Source organism: Nansenia antarctica (genome assembly GCF_963989245.1).
Source record: "Nansenia antarctica genome assembly, chromosome: 3".
NCBI classification, from domain to species: Eukaryota; Metazoa; Chordata; class Actinopteri; order Argentiniformes; family Microstomatidae; genus Nansenia; species Nansenia antarctica.
This window is the reverse complement of record NC_137688.1, coordinates 66331419-66351648: the sequence shown is the minus strand read 5'-3', so window position 1 is coordinate 66351648 and position 20230 is coordinate 66331419. Positions and strand designations below refer to the sequence as shown.

Genomic DNA, 20230 nt, shown 5'->3' with positions numbered 1-20230 from the left:
TGATCTGTAGGAGCTTGCATACATTCTGGAACAGGGAACTCTCAAAATTGCGACCTTGGTCAGTGTGCAACTCGAGGGGGGCTCCAAATCGGGCGATAAAGTCATACACAAGCCTCCTTGCTGTTGTTTCCGCCCCTTGGTCAGGAACAGCAAAGGCTTCGACCCATCGAGTAAACTGGTCAATTATGACGAGAATGTACTTGTTTCCAGAGCTGGATACAGGGAATGGCCCGAGGATGTCTACGTGGAGACGGTCCAAAGGTGCTCCAGCTTGGTAGCTTTGCAACTTGGCTCGTTTCACTGGTCCCGTAGTTTTGCATGCATTGCAGTGCTGGCATCTCTTCACAAACAGATGGACTTCTTCACCCATTCCATACCAGTGATAGCTCTGGCGTAAGCGCTCCAGTGTTTTTGCTTCCCCAAGATGACCAGATTGAGGAGGATTATGGCAAGCCTGCAGGACCTCTCTTTGCATGGAAGCTGGAACTAGTAGCAACACGGTTGGTTGTTGGGCTCCTACTCTCTCCCAGGAGTAGTAGAGAACTCCTTGCTGCAGCATGACCTGAGGCCAGCAGAGCCAGAACTTCCTCACTGCAGGGCTCTCAAGCATCACCTGATCTTTAGTAGGGAGGGTTCCTGATTCTTTCCATGTGTGGAGGGTGGAGAGGACAGGATCAGCTTTCTGAAGTTTGGCAAGCTCTTCCAATCTGACTGACTGCAGCCAGTTAACTACTGGAGTCTCCAGCATGGTTGTATGTGGTGGATCTGTTTCCATCGACTGAGTGTTATCACCACTGGTCTCACCAGACTCAATACTCCTAACTGCGAGCGGCACAACATCATCAACATCGTCTTCAAATCTTGTCCACTGCTCATGAAGTCTTCGGCAGTACTTACATCCTTGACATGGTAGATCAGACAAGTTCTTTCCAGCTTGGTAACAGTCACATTTGTCTGAATGTTCTCTGGTTTGCCTTGACATGGCATCAGCATTGCAGTGTTGCCGGCCCGCTCGATGCTCTATGTCAAAGTCATATTGGCTCAACTCTTCCAGCCAGCGAGCCAACTGACCTTCAGGGTTTTTGAACCGAAACAGCCAGGTGAGACTGCCATGATCTGTTCGTAGCAGAAACTTCTTGCCCAGTAGGTAGTGGCGGAACTGACGAGTGTAGCGGACGACAGCAAGTAACTCACGTCTGGTAACACAGTACCTCTGCTGAGCTGGTGTAAGATGGCTGCTGGCGTATGTTAGGACTCGCTCTTCTCCCCACTGGAGTTGTGACAGAACAGCTCCAATACTGTGGTTCGAGGCATCAGTGTCTAGAATGTACTTGCCTCCAACAGTGGGGTATCCCAGCACTGGTGTAGTTGTCAGTTTTTCTTTCAGCTTTGTAAAAGCATCTTGGTGCTCATTTGTCCACAGGAATGTAGCCCCCTTCTTTGAAAGGCTGTGGAGAGGGCTTGCCAGTTCTGCAAAAGCTGGAACAAACTTGCGGTAGTAGTTACACAGTCCAAGAAAAGCTTGCAGCTCCTTCAGGTTGTTGGGTGGCTCCCAGCGCTGTACATCCTTGACCAGAGCTGGGTTTGGACAGATCCCATCTCCACTCACAATGTGGCCCAGGAAGAGAACTTCCTCTTGAAGCAAGTGACATTTAGAAGGCTTCAGCTTCAACCCATAGCTGTGGAGACACTTGAAGACCTGTGCGAGCCGGTCCAGGCTTTCATCCACTCCCCTGCCAATGACAATGACGTCGTCAAGGTAGATCAGCAATGTTTCCCATTGGAGTCCCCTGAGGACGAGCTCCATTGCCCTCTGAAAGGTGCTTGGGGCATTGCAGAGCCCAAATGGCATGCGGGTGTATTCATAGAGGCCCCATTTGGTGATGAATGCTGTCTTCCCGCGGTCTTGGTCATCCACTGCTATCTGCCAATAGCCAGACTGAAGGTCAAGTGTTGAGAACATTGTAGCTTCCCCAAGAACATCAAGACACTCTTCAATCTTGGGCAAAGGATATGCGTCCTTTACCGTCAGACTGTTCAAGCCGCGGTAATCTATGCACCACCGTACTCCTCCATCCTTCTTGCGTACTAAGACGACCGGAGAGGCCCACTCCGATGATGATGGTGTAACGACACCGGCTTTAAGCATGTCTTGAAGATGTGTTTGCTCTTCACTTTGAAATCCAAGAGGTGCCCTTCTCACTCGCTGGCGCACAGGCTTAGCCGATCCTGTGTCAATCTTGTGTGTGACAGCAGACATGTAACCCAGGTCGGAATCACTTTTGGCAAAGAGGGATTGGTAGGTCACTAGCAGTTGGATAAATTGTTCTTGTTGCTCCTCACTGAGTGCCTCACTAGTAGCACCAACCAGGCTTTGGAGATGTTCAGGTAGCTCAGAGATTGCTGCTACTCTTCCAACCACCAGTGATGGCACACTCTCTGACTCTCCCTCTATGATGGGCTCTACACTTTGCTCAGGTGAACATGATGGCTCCTCAGGATAAGCTTCAACTAAGAGTCCAAGGCATGCTCCTCTTGGCAGGGCCGCTTTGCTGGTCGAGAAGTTGCATAGCCGGACTGGCACCCGCTTCTCCATAGTGGTAACAACACTCCCGGAGACTACATTTTCTGTGATGTTCAAAGGCTCTAGTACAGCTGGAACACCTGGCCTTGGTTCTTCCACCTCGCCCCAGACCACACATTCAGATGTAGGTGGTATGGTGGTGGTCTCTCCTAGGGTCACTCTGGCAACATGATAGTCTGATCCATCCCCTCTTACTATTTTGGAGGGCACAAGTTCGTTACCGATGAACACCTTACCACGGGTGTGGATGACAACATCATGAGTCTTCATCAGATCCAATCCTATGAGGACAGAGTCACGTATGGGGGCTACGTGTACATCCCAGTCGATTGTTTTGGCTGCAATTTTAAAGGTGACGTTCAGTCCACGTTTTGCTTCCATGCCATCTCCAACTCCCGCATTTAGAAGGTAGGTCTTACGTAGGCTTGTCGGATCACCTCCAGAGAAACTCCTATACAGCTCCTCTGAGATTACTGTTGTCTGGGCTCCCGTGTCCACCACAGCCTGTGTTGGAATGCCGTTTACTGTCACCGGAATCTGTAGACTCTCACCCTTGTTTTTGGTGCAGCCAATCTGTAGCCCTTGTGGTTTGTGATCTGCATGTAGTCTCCCTTCTGACCGCCCCCGTTGGTCTGGGCCTTTGTCACCGCGGTTACGTGCAGCTGTTGGGCTCGGCGATCTACTGCAGTCCCTCCTGAAGTGTCCTTGTTCTCCACATTTATAACATGGGCCAGCTGCTCCCCGGGTTGGGCTTGGTGACTGGGAGCGCATCCGGCCGGGCTGCACCTGATAATGGTTCTGTGTCCTCTCTAGTGACAGGGGACGTTGTGTTGTTGCTCTAGTTTTATGATGTTCAAACTGCAGCTGTAGATTCCCTACTGTATGTACGAGGGTCTTGACTTGGTCCGTTAGTGTAGCAAACTGTTCAGCAGTTACATACTGAGGGGTCTGTACCCTACGAGAGGTAGGAGTAAAGTCCTCACAGATGTCTCCATCATCAGCCCAAGAAATGCGTCGTGTTCTGTTCTTTATTTCTGTTTCACGTCCCACCGTAGCTTTGAAGTTGTGTTCATGAGCCTCTACACACTTTTGAGCCTCTGCAAGGGAGCATGGATCTCGGTTCATAACTTCATAGGCCACTTTTTGATTTTTTAGACCTTTAAGAAAGGCATCAGTTGCAAGTTGATCTTGCAGCTGGAGATCCACTCCTGGATATGCAAGTGTGACGAGGCGTCTCACCTCTTCTGCAAATTCAGCTGACGCCTCTCTACCTTGCCGAAGTTCTCCCAACTTTCTCCTTACTGTGGTAGGGGGGTCTCTTTTCCCAAAGCGCTGAGTAAGCTCCTCCACTAAGAGAGCATAATCCTCCCGTGTACGTTCTGGCAGTGAGCAGACATATCGTATTGCAGCTCCTCTTAAGCATTCATGCAGCCTGTCCACTCTTTCTGTAGTACTCCATCCATACTTCCTGGCCTGGCGCTCAAATGGCAACAAGAAAGAGTCCCAGTCATCATTTCCTTCAAATGTGGCAAGTTTAGGTCTACGCACTTCTTGCAGAGTGTGCTGACTGTTGTGACCAGAACTATTCAGTCTCTGCTCACCATAGGGAAATGAGCGTTGGGTTTCATTCTCAGAGTCTCTAGTGTCTCTCCATCTACTGTCAGGTTCAGCATTGCCGCCCCTCCTGGTGGGACCAAAGTTGCGAGTGCGCTGATTGATGACATCCAACTCAGCTGCAAAGGGGGCACCAACACGAGTTTTTGGTCTTACTGGTATATCCCAAGAGGCTGAAGGTATAGCTTCAGGCTCAGAAGCATGCCTGTCCAATGTGGGGCGCTGTAAGATCTTATCCCCATTTCGACTGGAAGCAGCAAGTGGTGGTGAGGCTTGCTGTGTAACGGGATTTCCTCCTGTTATGTGTGTTAGTACGGGGGCTAGCATCATTTGCAGGTGTTTTGTCTGCTGATTTTGGCTATCCAACAAAGCTTGTAGCCATGTTGGGGCTCTATCAGGCTCAGTAGGTCCTACTGTAGCTCCTTGTTCCTCTGTCATTTTATTGAGTTTTCTGTTCATGTAATTGTCCTTTTATTTTCGGTGGATTGTCTGTTCCACTTGTCTTGTTCTCATTCATGTAGTTGTCTCTTTGTATTATTTAGTTGTTTATTTATATAATTGTCTCTTTGATTTTGTTGAGTTGTTTATTAATGGAATTGTCCGCTTAATTTAGTTGAGTCTAACGGGAGTACAGTCTGCCCAAACACCACCAGGTGGCAGTACTCAACCAGTTGTTGTAGTAACTCCTGAATCCAGTCAGCTGGCTAGCTAGCTGTCTCCTGTTAGCCCCTATTAGCTCCCGTTAGCTTTGGCTCTTATAACTTTATTATCTTCCGTTAGCTTCTGTTAGCTTTTCCTCTGTCAGGTGGATGTACTCACGGATGATCGCTACTTCTGACACCAGTTGTCGTGTTTTGTCCGTCTGATGTGCGTGGGTATAATGACTCACACGACAAGGGATTCTCCGTTTCTGGTTCTTTAGTGAACTTCTTCTTAACACAATACACAATACAAGATACAACTAATTGTGTCCCAGATGGCAGGTTAATAGATGACGGGAAAACTAGCTCTGGCACAGAACAGCAGCTTTGCTGTCCATACCGATGAGCGTTGTTCCCTTTACTGCCTGTTTACGTAACCAAGGTAACGAGCTATCTCTCTCTCTGGGTGATCATGTGACATACAGTAACCAATCAACAATAACGGTAACATAAACACAACAACAACAACAACAACAACAACAACAGGGAAAGCCACCCATGGTGGACTGTCTCACAATACTATGAATGGGAAACTCAAAACAGCTATCTTACTTATCAAACATTCAAATAAAACATAGGTACATTAATAATCTCTTAAATTATATGCGATCTCAGACCCTGCAGAAAACATGACCTTACCGCATCAGTGGTTAAGAATGAACTGAGGGAGATCACGTTACGTCCCGTGCAATTGCACTGTCCAGCTATATTTACACAGCATCCGGGTCACGGACACAGCATCCGGGTCACGGACACAGCATCCGGGTCACGGACACACCCCGGGTATACCACGTCATTAAACCCCTAGAGGGCGCAGTTTATACCTATTTTAGCTATAATTGAACTTGACCTTTCTACTCCGTTACACTAGCAGGGAGGAGCGGGAGCAGGTTACAGATACAGAGGATAGAGAGGATACAGAAGAAGCGGGGGCCGAGTCAGCCTGTAACCGTTGACCCGGTAAGGAAAATATAGGTAGCTGTGTAGGAGTGTAACGGATCGCCCCCCACGGTTCGGCACGCATGTGTACCGCGGATCAATTGCAAAATGTAACCAAGTAATAATATTACTTAATATTAGTTAATATCCCTTGTAAATCACAATGTAGAGTTGCCATGAAAAGATAGACGTGACAGTTGCGTGCTTTGTTTTACTCTAAAGCGCAATGATAGGTTGATAATGAAAAAAAAATCCAGACCAACAAGGCTGCGTTCGTAAATTCGCTCTGGAATCTGATCACTGAGTACACTGGTCTACTTGCACTGGTACCATTGCTTACTGTATGTAGTCGTCTTTGTAGTGGTTTGGGGGAATACTACAGTTTGACATATGACTGTACAGCACAGTATATAAGACGGTGGGTGTGGTCCGACCGATTGGGGTGGGCCTGTCTGGGCCAAAAATGCCAGGGCCTAATTTTTGTCCCAGTCCAGCCCTGGACACAGCACTTTCCTGTTTTCCCCATATTGTCAGGGTATTTGAGCCTCGGAAAAGCGCTATATAAATATAATTAATTATTATTATTATTGCGGCATTTCGAAGACAGCGCCTCAGCCAACTTTGGACCCGGAAACACGTCGCGACTTAACAACCGATATTCGGACAGACAACAGGAGAGGAGAGCAGCTTCGATAATGCCTGTAATGCCAAACGTTGTCCCTAGTAGAAGCTCCTCCCTCTACAAAAATTCCCCACAAGAAAAAAAGAGGCAAGCGATAGCGCGCGCTTCCTGTACAACCTGGTCTCAATCACGTCCTCGTAGCTGAGATAAATTCACCCCACAACTTCATCGAAGTCATAATCATACTGAACTCAACATGTCTGGAAGAGGTAAAGGAGGAAAGGGACTCGGAAAAGGAGGCGCCAAGCGTCATCGCAAAGTTCTCCGCGATAACATCCAGGGAATCACGAAGCCCGCTATCCGACGCCTGGCTCGCCGTGGGGGTGTGAAGCGCATCTCTGGCCTGATCTATGAAGAGACCCGCGGTGTGTTGAAGGTCTTCCTGGAGAACGTGATCCGTGACGCCGTCACCTACACCGAGCACGCCAAGAGGAAGACCGTCACCGCCATGGATGTTGTATACGCTCTGAAACGCCAGGGACGTACTCTGTACGGCTTCGGCGGCTAAACTATTCGTAAACTCAACAACTCCCTACAAAAAACAACGGCTCTTTTAAGAGCCACCCATCTCCACACAAGAGAGTTGATTCCATTGTTATAACACATTTTGTCAGGCCTGTACATTCAACGGGTATAGCTGTCATGAAAAAAACATACGTTGCCAAATCAATGTCAACGCAAGTAAATGCGTAGTCTTGGCATTCCACGACTAGAAATGACCATCCCACATGTGCACTCTAGAAAGAAAATGGTTATTATGGATTATTACGCACACAACACAGTGCAGCCCCTTTTTCTATTGCGCATCTAGTGATAATAATAATGCATGCCCTTGTACCATCCCAAAAGGACAATTCCTGGTAGTAATCGCTAGGCTGGTTGGGAGTTTGGGGGAATTGGTGTTCTATGTATATCATTCTCAATCTTCCTCTTGACGTTTTCATGTTCATATCGCCATCGGAAACAAGGCAACCCGACAGCAGAGTGAAAAAGTAAGGAAGGGGTGGGGGGGAGGAGCTCGCGCGTGCGCAGATAATGTATTTACCCGCGAGGCAGGCTAGAGCTTTGGAAGTGGATGTCAGCAGCCCCCTAATTTGCATAGCCCCACCTTTATATTTCGGGTGTGCGTTTGCCGCCTCTTCATTCGTTTCTAAGAAGTAACGAGCCACTATCAACATGCCTGAGCCTGCGAAGCCTGCGCCCAAGAAGGGCTCCAAGAAAGCCGTCACCAAGACCGCCACCAAAACCGGCAAGAAGCGAAGAAAGTCCAGGAAGGAGAGCTACGCCATCTACGTGTACAAGGTCCTGAAGCAGGTCCACCCCGACACCGGCATCTCCTCCAAGGCCATGGGAATCATGAACTCCTTTGTCAACGACATCTTCGAGCGCATCGCCGGTGAGTCTTCTCGCCTGGCCCACTACAACAAGCGTCGTACCATCACCTCCAGGGAGATCCAGACCGCCGTGCGTCTGCTGCTCCCCGGTGAGCTGGCCAAGCACGCGGTGTCCGAGGGCACCAAGGCCGTAACCAAATACACCAGCTCCAAGTAAACAGATTTTCGTCTGTATTACTTACCCCAAAAGGCTCTTTTAAGAGCCACCCACCCTATCAAAAAAGAAAGCAATTCCATAGTGAGTTGACCTCGCGTGCTACAAATCAGTCGAATTGATATGCTGTACTGATTGTGTGTATTGTAACAAGTAAGTAAAATTATACAGTATTTATACAGCACCTTTCCCAGACCAAGGGTCTCAAAAGTGCTTTACATAACAAGTAGAAACACAAATAAAACATAATACAGGAGTGAAAGCCACAGCAGGTTAAAACAGGCAGAAAGTATACATAACATAACAAGCATGTATAAGGCATATGTATCAATTACTCGATGTTACAATTTTCAAAGGCTCCAGTCCTTGAACGCGCCGGAGGTTTTGCGCGCCTTTTTTGTTCCTCACTTGTTTGTTGCTCACTGGTTGTCTAAAACGGTTTCCGGTATTAATATAATGGACAGGAGTGACTACACTGCATACATACGCATGGCCAATTTCTCGGGACAGGTGGATTTAAACATAGATCATGAATATAATAATGGTTTAAACGGCGTTCACATGTGGATAATCTCGTACAATCAATAAGTTAGCCTACCACTACCGCCAAGACATGCCCACTTATCTATCGATATGCCTTCATATCACCCCCATTATGTCATTAACTGGCCAAGTCAGTGTGACAAGTCAATAAAAGAGCAATTCCATAGTGTTTTGAGCTGACGTGCTACAATGAAGTCGACGTTATAGTATGGTATAGTATATATTATATAGTACTGGTGTTTAATAACTCGATGTTACCATCATCAATGACTCCAGTCCTTAAGTGATATCCCTCCCAAAGACCTCTTAATCCCCACTACCTCCCAGTATAGGTTTCTCCACAGTAAATAAGTTAATAATGAAAACATGTAATTCTTCCTTTTTCTAGCATTGTGACTGCCTGGTCCTAGCATAGATGTCTTTTTCTTATGATGACTGATGGATAGGTGATTCTTAGACAACCTGGCTAACTGGACAACGAGTGTTTTTTCAAATGTTGTTCAGAACCAGACTCGACCAATAGAATCTAGTGTCAGGAGTCGCCTACTTTGCATAGCTCCCCCTTTATATAGCGGCTGCACTACCTCCACCCTTTCATTCGTTTCTGAGAAGTAACGAGCTGTTTTCATCATCATGCCTGAGCCTGCGAAGCCTGCGCCCAAGAAGGGCTCCAAGAAAGCCGTCACCAAGACCGCCAGCAAAACCGGCAAGAAGCGCAGAAAGTCCAGGAAGGAGAGCTACGCTATCTACGTGTACAAGGTCCTGAAGCAGGTCCACCCCGACACCGGCATCTCCTCCAAGGCCATGGGAATCATGAATTCCTTTGTCAACGACATCTTCGAGCGCATCGCCGGCGAGTCCTCTCGCCTGGCCCACTACAACAAGCGTCGTACCATCACCTCCAGGGAGATCCAGACCGCCGTGCGTCTGCTGCTCCCCGGTGAGCTGGCCAAACACGCCGTGTCCGAGGGCACCAAGGCTGTGACCAAGTACACCAGCTCCAAGTAAACCGATTTTCGTCTATTACTTACCCCAAAAGGCTCTTTTAAGAGCCACCCACCCTATCAATAAAAGCAATTCCATAGTGAGTTGAACTTGCGTGCTACAAATCAGTTGAACTTATATGCTGTACTGACTGTGTGTATTGTAACAAGTAAGTACAATGTATTTATACAGTACCTTTCCCAGACCAAGGGTCACAAAGTGCTTTACATAACAAGGAAGAAAACACAAATAAAACATAATACAAGAGTGAAAGCCACAGCAGGTTAAAACAGGCAGAAAGTATACATAACATAACAAGCATGTATAAGGCATATGTATCAATTACTCGATGTTACAATTTTCAAAGACTCCAGTCCTTGAACGCGCCGGAGGTTTTGCGCGCCTTTTTTGTTCCTCACTTGTTTGTTGCTCACTAGTGGTACTTTTCCATCTGGGTCCCGCTTTAGTGCAGTTCGCATCACTTCGGGGTCAGGTCGGGTCACTTTTGATCTGTTCTGGTTACCATTATACACACAGACCCGGACTAGTAGGAGGAGTAGACGATAGTAGGCGGAGTTACGGGTCACACGCAGCCTGGCAAAAAGCTTCCGGGTGTACACAGCAACAGCAGTGAAAATGGCAGACAAACACGGTGCCGTTTGCGGGTTAATAACTTCGGGTTACCAGGGGTTAGGATAACAATTCAAACGTGTCCGGAAAGAGGAGAAACCAGGGAATCCAAAAGTTTTTGAATGGAGTCGATCCTCCACTCCTATCACCGTGGGCACAGCGCGGAGCGAATTCCCTGTTAAAACCGGCATTTGACTCATGAGTGAACGGGCTTGACAGCACAGCAGCAGCGGTCGGGTGATTGATTGATTGATTGATTGAAAACTTTATTAGAAGATTTGCAGAAGTAGGTACATGAAAGTACATATTACATACAAGGTCAACTAACAGGATAAAAACCCAAGAAAGCCACTGGCTTTTTTCAATTGGGGTCCTTGATTCTCATAGTGAACTCCCGGTTCATCGAGTTTACGGTTAAAAGCATAACTTCTCGGGGTGTCAGCGCGGTGGTTAAGGGCTCAAAATGACCGTAGACAGATGGTGAAGTTAGCAAAGGAGTATTGTGTTTTTTTACCACCTCCACAGCCGGTGTTATTCACGGACAAACACGGTGCATAATAGCGATTTTTGTGTTGTGCTTGTTGTAAATAAAAGTTATATGATTCATTGAAATGACATTAAACTAAGATAATACGATGGTCAGCATAATTTTCCGAATCTTTATTAATAAGCTATTAGTATTACATCACTATTCTAGTGAATGTGGTATTTTCAAGATGGCGGTTGTGAAGAAATAATATGGGATGGGACATGGGATGACGATTGTCCATTGACCAATCAACGGTGTGGGACCTGGGACCCTGGGACCCTGCTCGGATGTGGGACCTGGGACCTGGGACCGAAGCGACCTGGACCGACGAATGGAAAAGGGGACCGAAGCGGGCTGACCTGGGTCAGCACCAGGTCAGCACCAGGTCTGCAACGTAGTGGAAAAGTGCCATAGTTGTCCAAAATGGTTTCCACTATTAATATAATGGACAGGAGTGACTACACTGCATACATACGCATGACCAATTTCTCGGGACAGGTGGATTTAAAATAAATAATAAAATATAATAATAGTTTAAACGGCGTTCACATGTGGATCTACCATCACCTCCAGGGAGATCCAGACCGCCGTGCGTCTGCTGCTCCCCGGTGAGCTGGCCAAGCACGCCGTGTCCGAGGGCACCAAGGCCGTGACCAAATACACCAGCTCCAAGTAAACAGATTTGTCTGTACTACTTACCCCAAAGAGCGGGTACAGAAGACAGCTTCTTGTCTCAATGTTTAAATGCATTAATACTATTTTATAGTCAATACAAAATACATGTCTCAATGTTAAAATGCATTAATACTGTTTTATACTCAATACAAAATAAAATAATATATTTAGATGTCTTTAAAAGAACAAACTGATTAAATCACGTAAGGCCAAACTGATTGCATCACTAATATCACTATAACAATAGATCAATAGATCTACATCAAGTAGAATACTGATGACTAGTGACCAGTCAAGACCACATTGGACTCCAGGATATCTTTGAGCTCCTGCATGAGGGCTGACGAGTTGGCGATGTTTACTTTCCTGCTGACTAGGTGTTGTGTTGTTACTTTGGCCAGATCAAAATCGAACAAGGACATTGAGGATTTTGTCCATGTTAAGATTAGTAGCTTCGTCGATATTAATTGAAAACGTTGCTTTTTTAAGCTTTTCACACAGCCGTTTTTTCAATTCCGGGACAAAGGCCATGTGTGTTTAAATAGCTGGCGTGCTGATTGGAAACGGACAGCTTTGTCAGTGCATTTTTGTCTTCTGATAGCTTCTTGCACAAATCGACGAGTGGCTGAGCCATTGTGAAAGACAGATCATGTTCAGCTATAAACGCGCACACTCGGATCTTTTGCTCGCAAACACGGTTGGCCATTGAAGATGAAGTGGTAGGCTACCTGTAGCCGTCGCTCCCGGCAAGGTTGTTGTATGAGCAAGGTTTAAGAAACTTGGCTTCCATTTTAATAGACTCTTACTAAAGTTAGCGAGATAGCGGGCTGCTAAAAGCGAACGTCTCTACAAGCTAACATTACACTCATTCAAACTTCTTAAGGCCCGCCCCACTACTCTGCCTCCGATTGGCTAGAAGTCGTTGGTTGGCTTGAGCAATGTGATACCATTGGTAGGCGGAACTGTCTCTTTGCTGAAGATGACTCTTTAAATTACGATGTAAAGAAATAGCATGTGATTTTATTTTATTTTATTGCTCAAAATTCCCCCGCGCCGGAAATCCGGCACCGTGCCGGAGAACTTTAAGCCCTGCATATCGAAGAACAAGGTTCACTTCACAAGGAAGGGTTGGTTTTTAAAACCGTAGAGAACTGAATATTATTTTGAATGCTGAAAATGTCACATCATGAGGAATGCTTCTGTCACAACTGTGTGTATCGTTGGTGCGTTTTCTCTGCCTCGTGTACATAAAATAAGATTGAGGACAGTTCATAACACGACACTCACAGCGCAGACAAACAGGATGGAGTGATGCATTGCTCTTTTGGAGAGAGAAGTGGTTGGCTCTTAAAAGAGCCTTTGGGGTTGAGGAGGTGAGCCGTTTACTTTTTGGCGGTCTTCTCGGTCTTCTTGGGCAGCAGCACAGCCTGGATGTTGGGCAGCACACCACCCTGAGCGATGGTCACACCGCCCAGCAGTTTGTTCAGCTCCTCGTCGTTACGGACGGCCAGCTGCAGGTGACGTGGGATGATACGAGACTTCTTGTTGTCGCGGGCGGCGTTGCCGGCCAACTCCAGGATCTCAGCAGTCAGGTAGTCGAGCACGGCGGCCAGGTAGACCGGTGCGCCAGCGCCCACACGATGAGCATAGTTGCCCTTGCGTAGGAGCCTGTGGACACGGCCCACAGGGAACTGAAGCCCAGCGCGAGAAGAGCGGGTCTTTGCCTTGGCTCTGGCCTTGCCTCCAGTTTTGCCTCTTCCTGACATGGTGACGGTTTAGCGGGATCCCAAACAAGATGAAGAAAATAATTTCAGATAACAGTTCTATATCGTGGAGCTCCGCCCCATAGGGGAGCTCTGCTCCTATTGGTTTACCCCGCTACCTAAAGTAGCCAATGACTGAATTTTTCGATGCCTGCGCCCGCCCTGGGGTGCTATTTAAAGGGGAGTCCTTCGCTACTCATTCTCCCAAAAATTTCAGCACGGGTTTACATCTGAGACTGCAAGAAGGACGACTACAAGAGACTGGAGAACCCGCCAGACACTTCCCTTCAGCGATGGATCGTCCGCCGCCGACCACGAAGAAGTTCCTCCGGGACGCCTGCCGCTGCGATTTCCTAGCAGCGGAGGACAAGCACGACTTCTGCCACGTCTGCCTCGGCCCCGAACATGCCGAGGTGGCGTTGGTCGCCTCCCCCAGCTGCCTCCCCTTCCACCTCCTTTCCGTCGCGGAAAGGCGAAAGAGGATGGCCTGGTTCAAGGAGAGCATTCCCCTGGCGGACGCTATCTCGGGGATGCTATCCGACTCGAATAGCTCTGCCGATGATGCGTCCGGACAGGCCCCAGAGCGACGTTCTGGGCAAGCACCTCCCCAAGGGATGGTCCCGCCCGCTCAGCCGGCCCTGACATCACGCCGCCCTCACCCAGCTGAGTGGTCGGTGCCGGTGTCAGGGTCAGAAAGCTCTGATGAGAGCGAGCGGCAGGTAGAGGCTCACGAGCTCCCCGCCCTCGCCCCCCCATCACTCCACCATGACTTCCAGGGCCTCCTGGAAGCTGCGGCAGGCGTGTTGGCAATTCCCCGTCCCGCCTCCCCTCCCCCAACGGAGTCCTTCTGGGAGAAGGACCTGTTTTACGGGAAAAGGGCGAAGCGACAGGGCCAACCTCCTAACGCTGTCCTCCCGGGCTTAGATAAGTTTGTGGAGGACAAGTGGGGAGAACCACTCACAGGCAGGGCGCCAGTGAAGGCGTTCCTGCCCTTTACCAGAGTGGAGGGGCTCGCGGAGGGGATGACCGACGGCTCCCCGCCGCTCGAACCAGCGCTGGCCGCCTACTTGGTACCGGGGTCCAGCGCCTGGTCGGTGCCTAAAAAACCTATGCTGCCCAACCAGCGTGACAGGTTTAACGCCACCCTGGTAGACAAGAGCTACGCTCTCGGTGCGCCGGCGGCAGCGGCGGCGAATAACATCGCTGTGTTTAACGCCGCCATTGCGAAAATCACCACAGACCGACCCAACGGTCTGTCTGCAGCGGAGGCGGAGCTTCTGAGCAAGCTCAGTGCCGCGACGATGTACCTGGCCCAGGGCGTCGCGGTTTGTGGGGGTCGCCTGATGGCAAACGCGGTGGTGCAGCAGCGACAGATGTGGCTGTCTCTCACCACCATGACCGGGGCGGACCGGATGGCCCTACTGAATGCTCCAATAGAGAGACAAGGGTTATTCGGTCCCGCCATGGACACCATGACGAAGCTTCTGGCCGCGATGGAGGAGGCTAAGAAGCACCTTGCCAGCCACCTCCCACTCCAGCGACCCTCCACCTCTTCTTCTTCCGCCGTGGTGACGACTAGACCGTCAACGGCTGCGAAACGGAGGTTTCGGCGTGATGCGGCACTGGCTCCACCTCTACCGACGGAGCCATGCCCCACTCGGCATCCCCAGCCCCCGCCGCTGACCACTGGGAGGGCCCGCTACGGCCCCCCACGGCAGCGTGACCCGGTTTCACTGGCGGAGGGGTCGGTAATGACCCCACCACCGGTTTCCTCTTCATGGCTGCTACCTCCCTCTGAGCAATAGACATCTTTTCAACCACGCGTCTACGCTTGGCCATCATATAAACCAGCTATATTACGGCTATATTTTCTACTTATCTTAAATGCATGAAAACCGTTATTAAACCCCTCTAAACTGTCAGAATACGTCCCAGACGTCATGTAGTATGAGATTCATATAGTCTAGCATAGTTATCCTAGCAGAAGTGGTGGTTTAAATTGCGTCTATACGTCGCTGTCCTTTAACCCAGATAAATGCGGTCTGTGTCTAAACCTGTTTTAGTCTAGCAGCATGTTGAGTTTAAATTAATACCCTAAACGCCTGTAGATTGTCAAAATATGTCCTTTAACCCAGCTAAATGCGGTCTGTGTCTAAACATATTTTCTACTTATCTCAAATGCATTAAAACCGTTATTAAACCCCTCTAAACTGTCAGAATACGTCCCAGACGAGTTGATACATCCACACACGCACGTTTGACAGCTGACCCCACAAAACTTCTCTCTGGTGCAAACAATATGTGTGCTGGCCTGGCGCTGGCAAAAAAGTATCAAAACTCGAAAGGTTCGATACAATTGGATGTATCAACTCGTCTGGGACGTATTCTGACAGTTTAGAGGGATTTAATAATGGTGGGAATACTACTCGGACGTTTGACAAACTGTTCGGCACGTATCGGACACTAAAAAGAGTCGTTCAAAAAGATTAGTTCGTTCATTTTCGCCCATCACTAATCGACACAGCTAGCCCTTCTTGCCATGACTCCGGCGTTTATTCAGTAGGCTATAACAGGTCAAAACAACTAGACCAAAAGGCAGCAAACACACATCAATAACAGGTCACGTCGACCTTAAATAACAGTGTACCAGTGTACAATAACTAACAGCTAACTCTTACAGTAACATGTGGCCTGTGTTTTTTGCAGTTCAATTAAAATGAGCATTATTACAAAACATTTAAAACACAGTGGACGTGAAAATGGCGGATCATTTGCATTCCGTTCATAACAAATGATAAATTCCACACGATTTATTTGATAGCACATCAGTGATGCAGTGACGTTGAACTACAACAAAGAGGCTGAGAACTACAACGACCGTCTACCTATCCGCGGGCACTCATGGAACTACTACACTGCGCCTGCGCACAGCCAGCAAACGGTCGCGCGCAAGATTTGAATGTTGTTGGCCATAGATGTTACCGTCATAATATTAATACCTATTTTAATGGATTTTTAATGGAACTATGTAGAAAACTATGTCTAACCTGTCGAGGTCAGAACTGGTTTCATCATCTGAGAGCAATCTGTCAGTTTCTAGTCGAACTAGTAACAGAAGTTTGCGAGTGGAAGAAAGAAGAAAGAACGAGGCTGACCCGTTCCTGTCTGCGCTGCAGTACCTCTCCCAGGGTGAGCTAGCTAGTTCAGCTATACTTACATTTATCTACTCTTTTAATCAACATTTATCAAGTCTTTCGGCATAGCATTGGCTTGTTTGCTTTTTCTATATGTCAACATTGTGGAGTTATATAACTTCCAAGACCACTCTGTCTTCTTGTTTTTAACTAGCTAGCTATTTTTGGATAAATATACCTACCGGCATCATCACTAAAGTAGGTGGATGCGTCCAAAACAAAAGCCTTATATTTGACATGAAGACCTCTATACCCGTATAGTAAGTTAATAACCTCTATACCGGTATAGTCAGGGGTGCACATAACTGGTGCGCCAGTGCGCATGCGTCGCCAAAATGCATCCTGCGCGGCAGATCAGCCGCATGAACGCGCTCTTGCGCACCAACAGCTGGAAGCGCTGGGAGAGGAATTTACTTCCTCAAAATCCACCTGCTGACTGCTGACTGCTGCATCACTGCAAGCCCCACTAAGTAACTATTTGCCGTCCCCGACGAGTAATCCATCACAACAGTCGACCGACGACGACCACGGCGACTCCCCTCACGAAAACATTCGGAAAGTATCGTAAATCGTACTTTCATTCCGCGTATCGCGTATCGCACGGTTATCACGCCGCGGCGCTGCCACGTAAAAATTCAGTCCCGAACGACTCGTCGCTAAAAGGAAAAACAACACCAAGGGACTTCACGTTTCTTTTCTCTGAAGCTTTCAAACGTTCAGACGTTTGTTTTACAGCTTCATTATCGCACATAGACCCCTGACCCAGGGAATATGGTTGGGAATTCTATTAGAAAAAGAAAAAAAAAGACTTTGTTGCACAATCAAAATAATGAGCTATTTAAAGTGATAGCCTACAACATCCTCTACCATGGTTGAAATTGAGGACAGTATTAACAGCAGTCAAGAGAGCAGTGATGAAGATGATTAAGCTTGTAGCATAAATAAATGCTTAGGCTGTAACTTTTTGTTGAAAAGTTGATTTCAGTGTTTACAGAACAGAGCAGTGCTTAAAGAGATGTCAGTTGATTTCATTGTGTTTAAAGGAGTCTGACAGACTTTCATGCTTAAAGAGCAGTCATTTGATTTTGCATTTGTTTATTTTGTTTTGCACACAATCATTTGTTCGTTCATCTTTATTTATGAATAAATGTCGTTTTGCTACTATAAGTTATCCATGTATCCCTTTTTTATCCATCCTGTGGGACGGGTCGTGACTCGCGAGCTCGGGGAGCACCAAGCAGCATCCCTAGGTGCTCCTCTGAGCACTGGCCCCAAAAAGTTATGTGCACCCCTGGGTATAGTACTATAACTGGTAACAACATTGTCAATGAGGTAATTACATGGCTATATGGAGTTTTATCAGTTTGTGTTAAGTGGTTTGTACTCTGTGAAACGCTGTGCAGACCAGCTGTCTTCAGTGCTCACAGACATCTGATCTTCAACACACATCAAACCTGGTTAAATGCATTAGAATTTTCCACTTATGAATTCGATTCCAATTTAGAACTTTGATCTCTGAACTTAGCCACCATAGCCAGGTAACTATGATGACTGATGGATAGATGATTCACTTAATGAAGGCTATTTGTTGCAAGTCACTTAGGATAATAAAGATGTCTCAATGTCCCAGTGTACATTGCAGGTTACTGTTGAATATCACTGCATCTTTGGAAATGGTCAAAGCCATCTGACAACCCTGGCAGACATCTTCAACACCTCACTGGCTGAATGTAAAGGTACCTCCCTGCTTCAAAACATCCACCATCATCCCCGTTCCCAAAAAGCAGAGGAACACAATCATCAAGCATATAACATAATTTCACCCATAATGCACATTAGTCATGTAACGGCTTTTCCCCCTCTCTCTTACAGATGCATGACAAATAGACTGATGTCCCTTTTCAACATCAGTGGTGGGGGGCTGCGGAACAAGAGAAACCTTTGGGCAGACTGCCCTGTACCGTGTCATATTGGGTAGGTTGGAACCGATAACTGGGCAAGAAGCATTGTATCTGCAAGGGGTGGGGCTTTTTCCTTCTCTTCCTCTTGCTACCCTTTCTATAGTCCACAATCGGCTCCTTGGTCTTGTCGATGCTGAGGTAATTTTCCAGGCAGCATTATACTAGGTGGTTAACTTATCCTCTGTACTGTAGGCCGCCATGTTGTTGTTGATCAGGCCTGCACCGTCATCAGCTAACTTGACTTGATCAAAAAGGTGTGCACTAAAGGTTTGTTGTCTATAGCAACGGCTTCAACTCTACTATCCATACACGGGGGTCTAGGGTGGGTGGTAGCATACTACAGATTATTTTGTGGCGAGTGTCAAACATTTGCTCACTATAGGAACAAGAGCTACAGGGCACCAGATATTCAAACATATTACATTTTCTTTGGCACATAGTAGGCAATCCACAATTTATCTGGCTCTTTACTCTTGCTTTTTAAAGTTTTAAATGGGATTCTTCTGTGAAAATAACTTTTCTTTGCTTTATTTAATTACAGAAGCTGTCATGAACCTAAAAAAGGTCACAGAGGTGGAGGCAAGGGCGAGCATTGGAGATCACCTGAAGCAGGCCCCAGGCAGAACGGGCGGTGCTGGCTACAGAAAGAATAACCCAACCTAAATGTTGTCTCCCTAACTGTTAATAAATACTATTATGTTGTATGTAATGTTCCTATTTCATTGTTAATATTTAATATTTAATATTCTTATTTTCTTATTTATATTTCGTATTTACTATTTCCCTAAATAAATACATGTTCCTATTCATATTTCCTTATTTATATTTACTTATTACTCATGAAAATTGTATTTGTCTACTTATACTAAGTGTTTAAACGTCTAGGCTATAACAAAGCTAAATTGATGTGAAATTGGAAATGGAAACGTCTGTTTAAACTGCATTTCAACAGCTATATATAGTCTGCCGTTGAAATGCCTATAGAAACAGTTGTTTCAATTTCACCTCCATTAGGCTTTGTTTTAGCCTAGACGTTTAAACACTGGTGTTTCAATGTCTAGGTTATAATAAAGCTACATTAAGGCTAAATTGGAAATTGAAACAACGTCTATGTTTAGACGTTGAAATGCCGTTGAAACATAGAAAGGGGAACAACGTCTTTTCAACGTCTAAACATAGACGTTTTTTAAATTTCCAATTTGGCCTATATTTAGCCTCAATTTGGCCTAGACGTCTACGGGCCATTTAGACGTTGTTTAGACGTCTAATCAACGTAAAATTGCTCAACTGGGCTCATAAAGAGGCAAAAGAAGGAAAATCCCCACCTTACTTTTTCAGTAAAGGATATTTTCCCATGTTATCTACCGGAGCGGAGACCCGCCTGCCTTGTCAGAGCGTGGTCCAATCGCTACCGGTTAGAAACAAAGCGGAGACTGGCCCAGCTTACCGGCGTGTGGCCAGCTATCTGCCTAGCGGACTTACCCCTATCACGACACGAAGCGGGTTAAACACCCCTGTCTGTAGCCGTATAGAGGGACCGTTATCTACCAGAGCGGAGACCCGCCTGCCTTGTCAGAACGTGGTCCAATCGCTACCGGTTAGAAACAAAGTGGAGACTGGCCCAGCTTACCAGCGTGTGGCCAGCTCTCTGCCTAACAGACTTACCCCTATCACGACACGAAGCGGGTTAAACACCCCTGTCTGTAGCCGTATAGAGGGACCGTTATCTACCAGAGCGGAGACCCGCCTGCCTTGTCAGAGCGTGGTCCAATCGCTACCGGTTAGAAACAAAGCGGAGACTGGCCCAGCTTACCAGCGTGTGGCCAGCTCTCTGCATAACGGACTTACCCCTATCACGACACAAAGGGGGTTAAACACCCCTG

At 47.2% G+C, this 20230-nt stretch overlaps 5 protein-coding genes across 5 annotated transcripts in view; 3 read left to right on the top strand and 2 right to left on the bottom strand.

The window, feature by feature from the left end:
* LOC308152853 (histone H1-like) overlaps positions 1-20230 on the bottom strand; it is a gene marked incomplete at both ends in the record, with an annotated part of 103305 nt that overhangs the window by 51054 nt on the left and 32021 nt on the right. The gene's annotated exons all lie outside the window — the stretch shown is intronic.
* LOC308152934 (histone H4) lies at positions 6717-7028 on the top strand (the record flags this gene model as incomplete). The annotated part of the gene is made up of 1 exon (XM_080526006.1): positions 6717-7028. The coding sequence occupies one exon, from the start codon at positions 6717-6719 to the stop codon at positions 7026-7028; it is 312 nt and encodes a 103-aa protein (XP_080382132.1).
* Positions 7697-8071, top strand: LOC308152909 (histone H2B-like; the record flags this gene model as incomplete). Its single annotated transcript, XM_080525981.1, has 1 exon — positions 7697-8071. One exon carries the CDS (start codon positions 7697-7699, stop codon positions 8069-8071), a length of 375 nt encoding a protein of 124 aa, XP_080382107.1.
* Positions 9245-9619, top strand: LOC308152918 (histone H2B-like; the record flags this gene model as incomplete). Its single annotated transcript, XM_080525990.1, has 1 exon — positions 9245-9619. One exon carries the CDS (start codon positions 9245-9247, stop codon positions 9617-9619), a length of 375 nt encoding a protein of 124 aa, XP_080382116.1.
* Positions 12812-13195, bottom strand: LOC308153147 (histone H2A-like; the record flags this gene model as incomplete). The annotated part of the gene is made up of 1 exon (XM_080526239.1): positions 12812-13195. One exon carries the CDS (start codon positions 13193-13195, stop codon positions 12812-12814), a length of 384 nt encoding a protein of 127 aa, XP_080382365.1.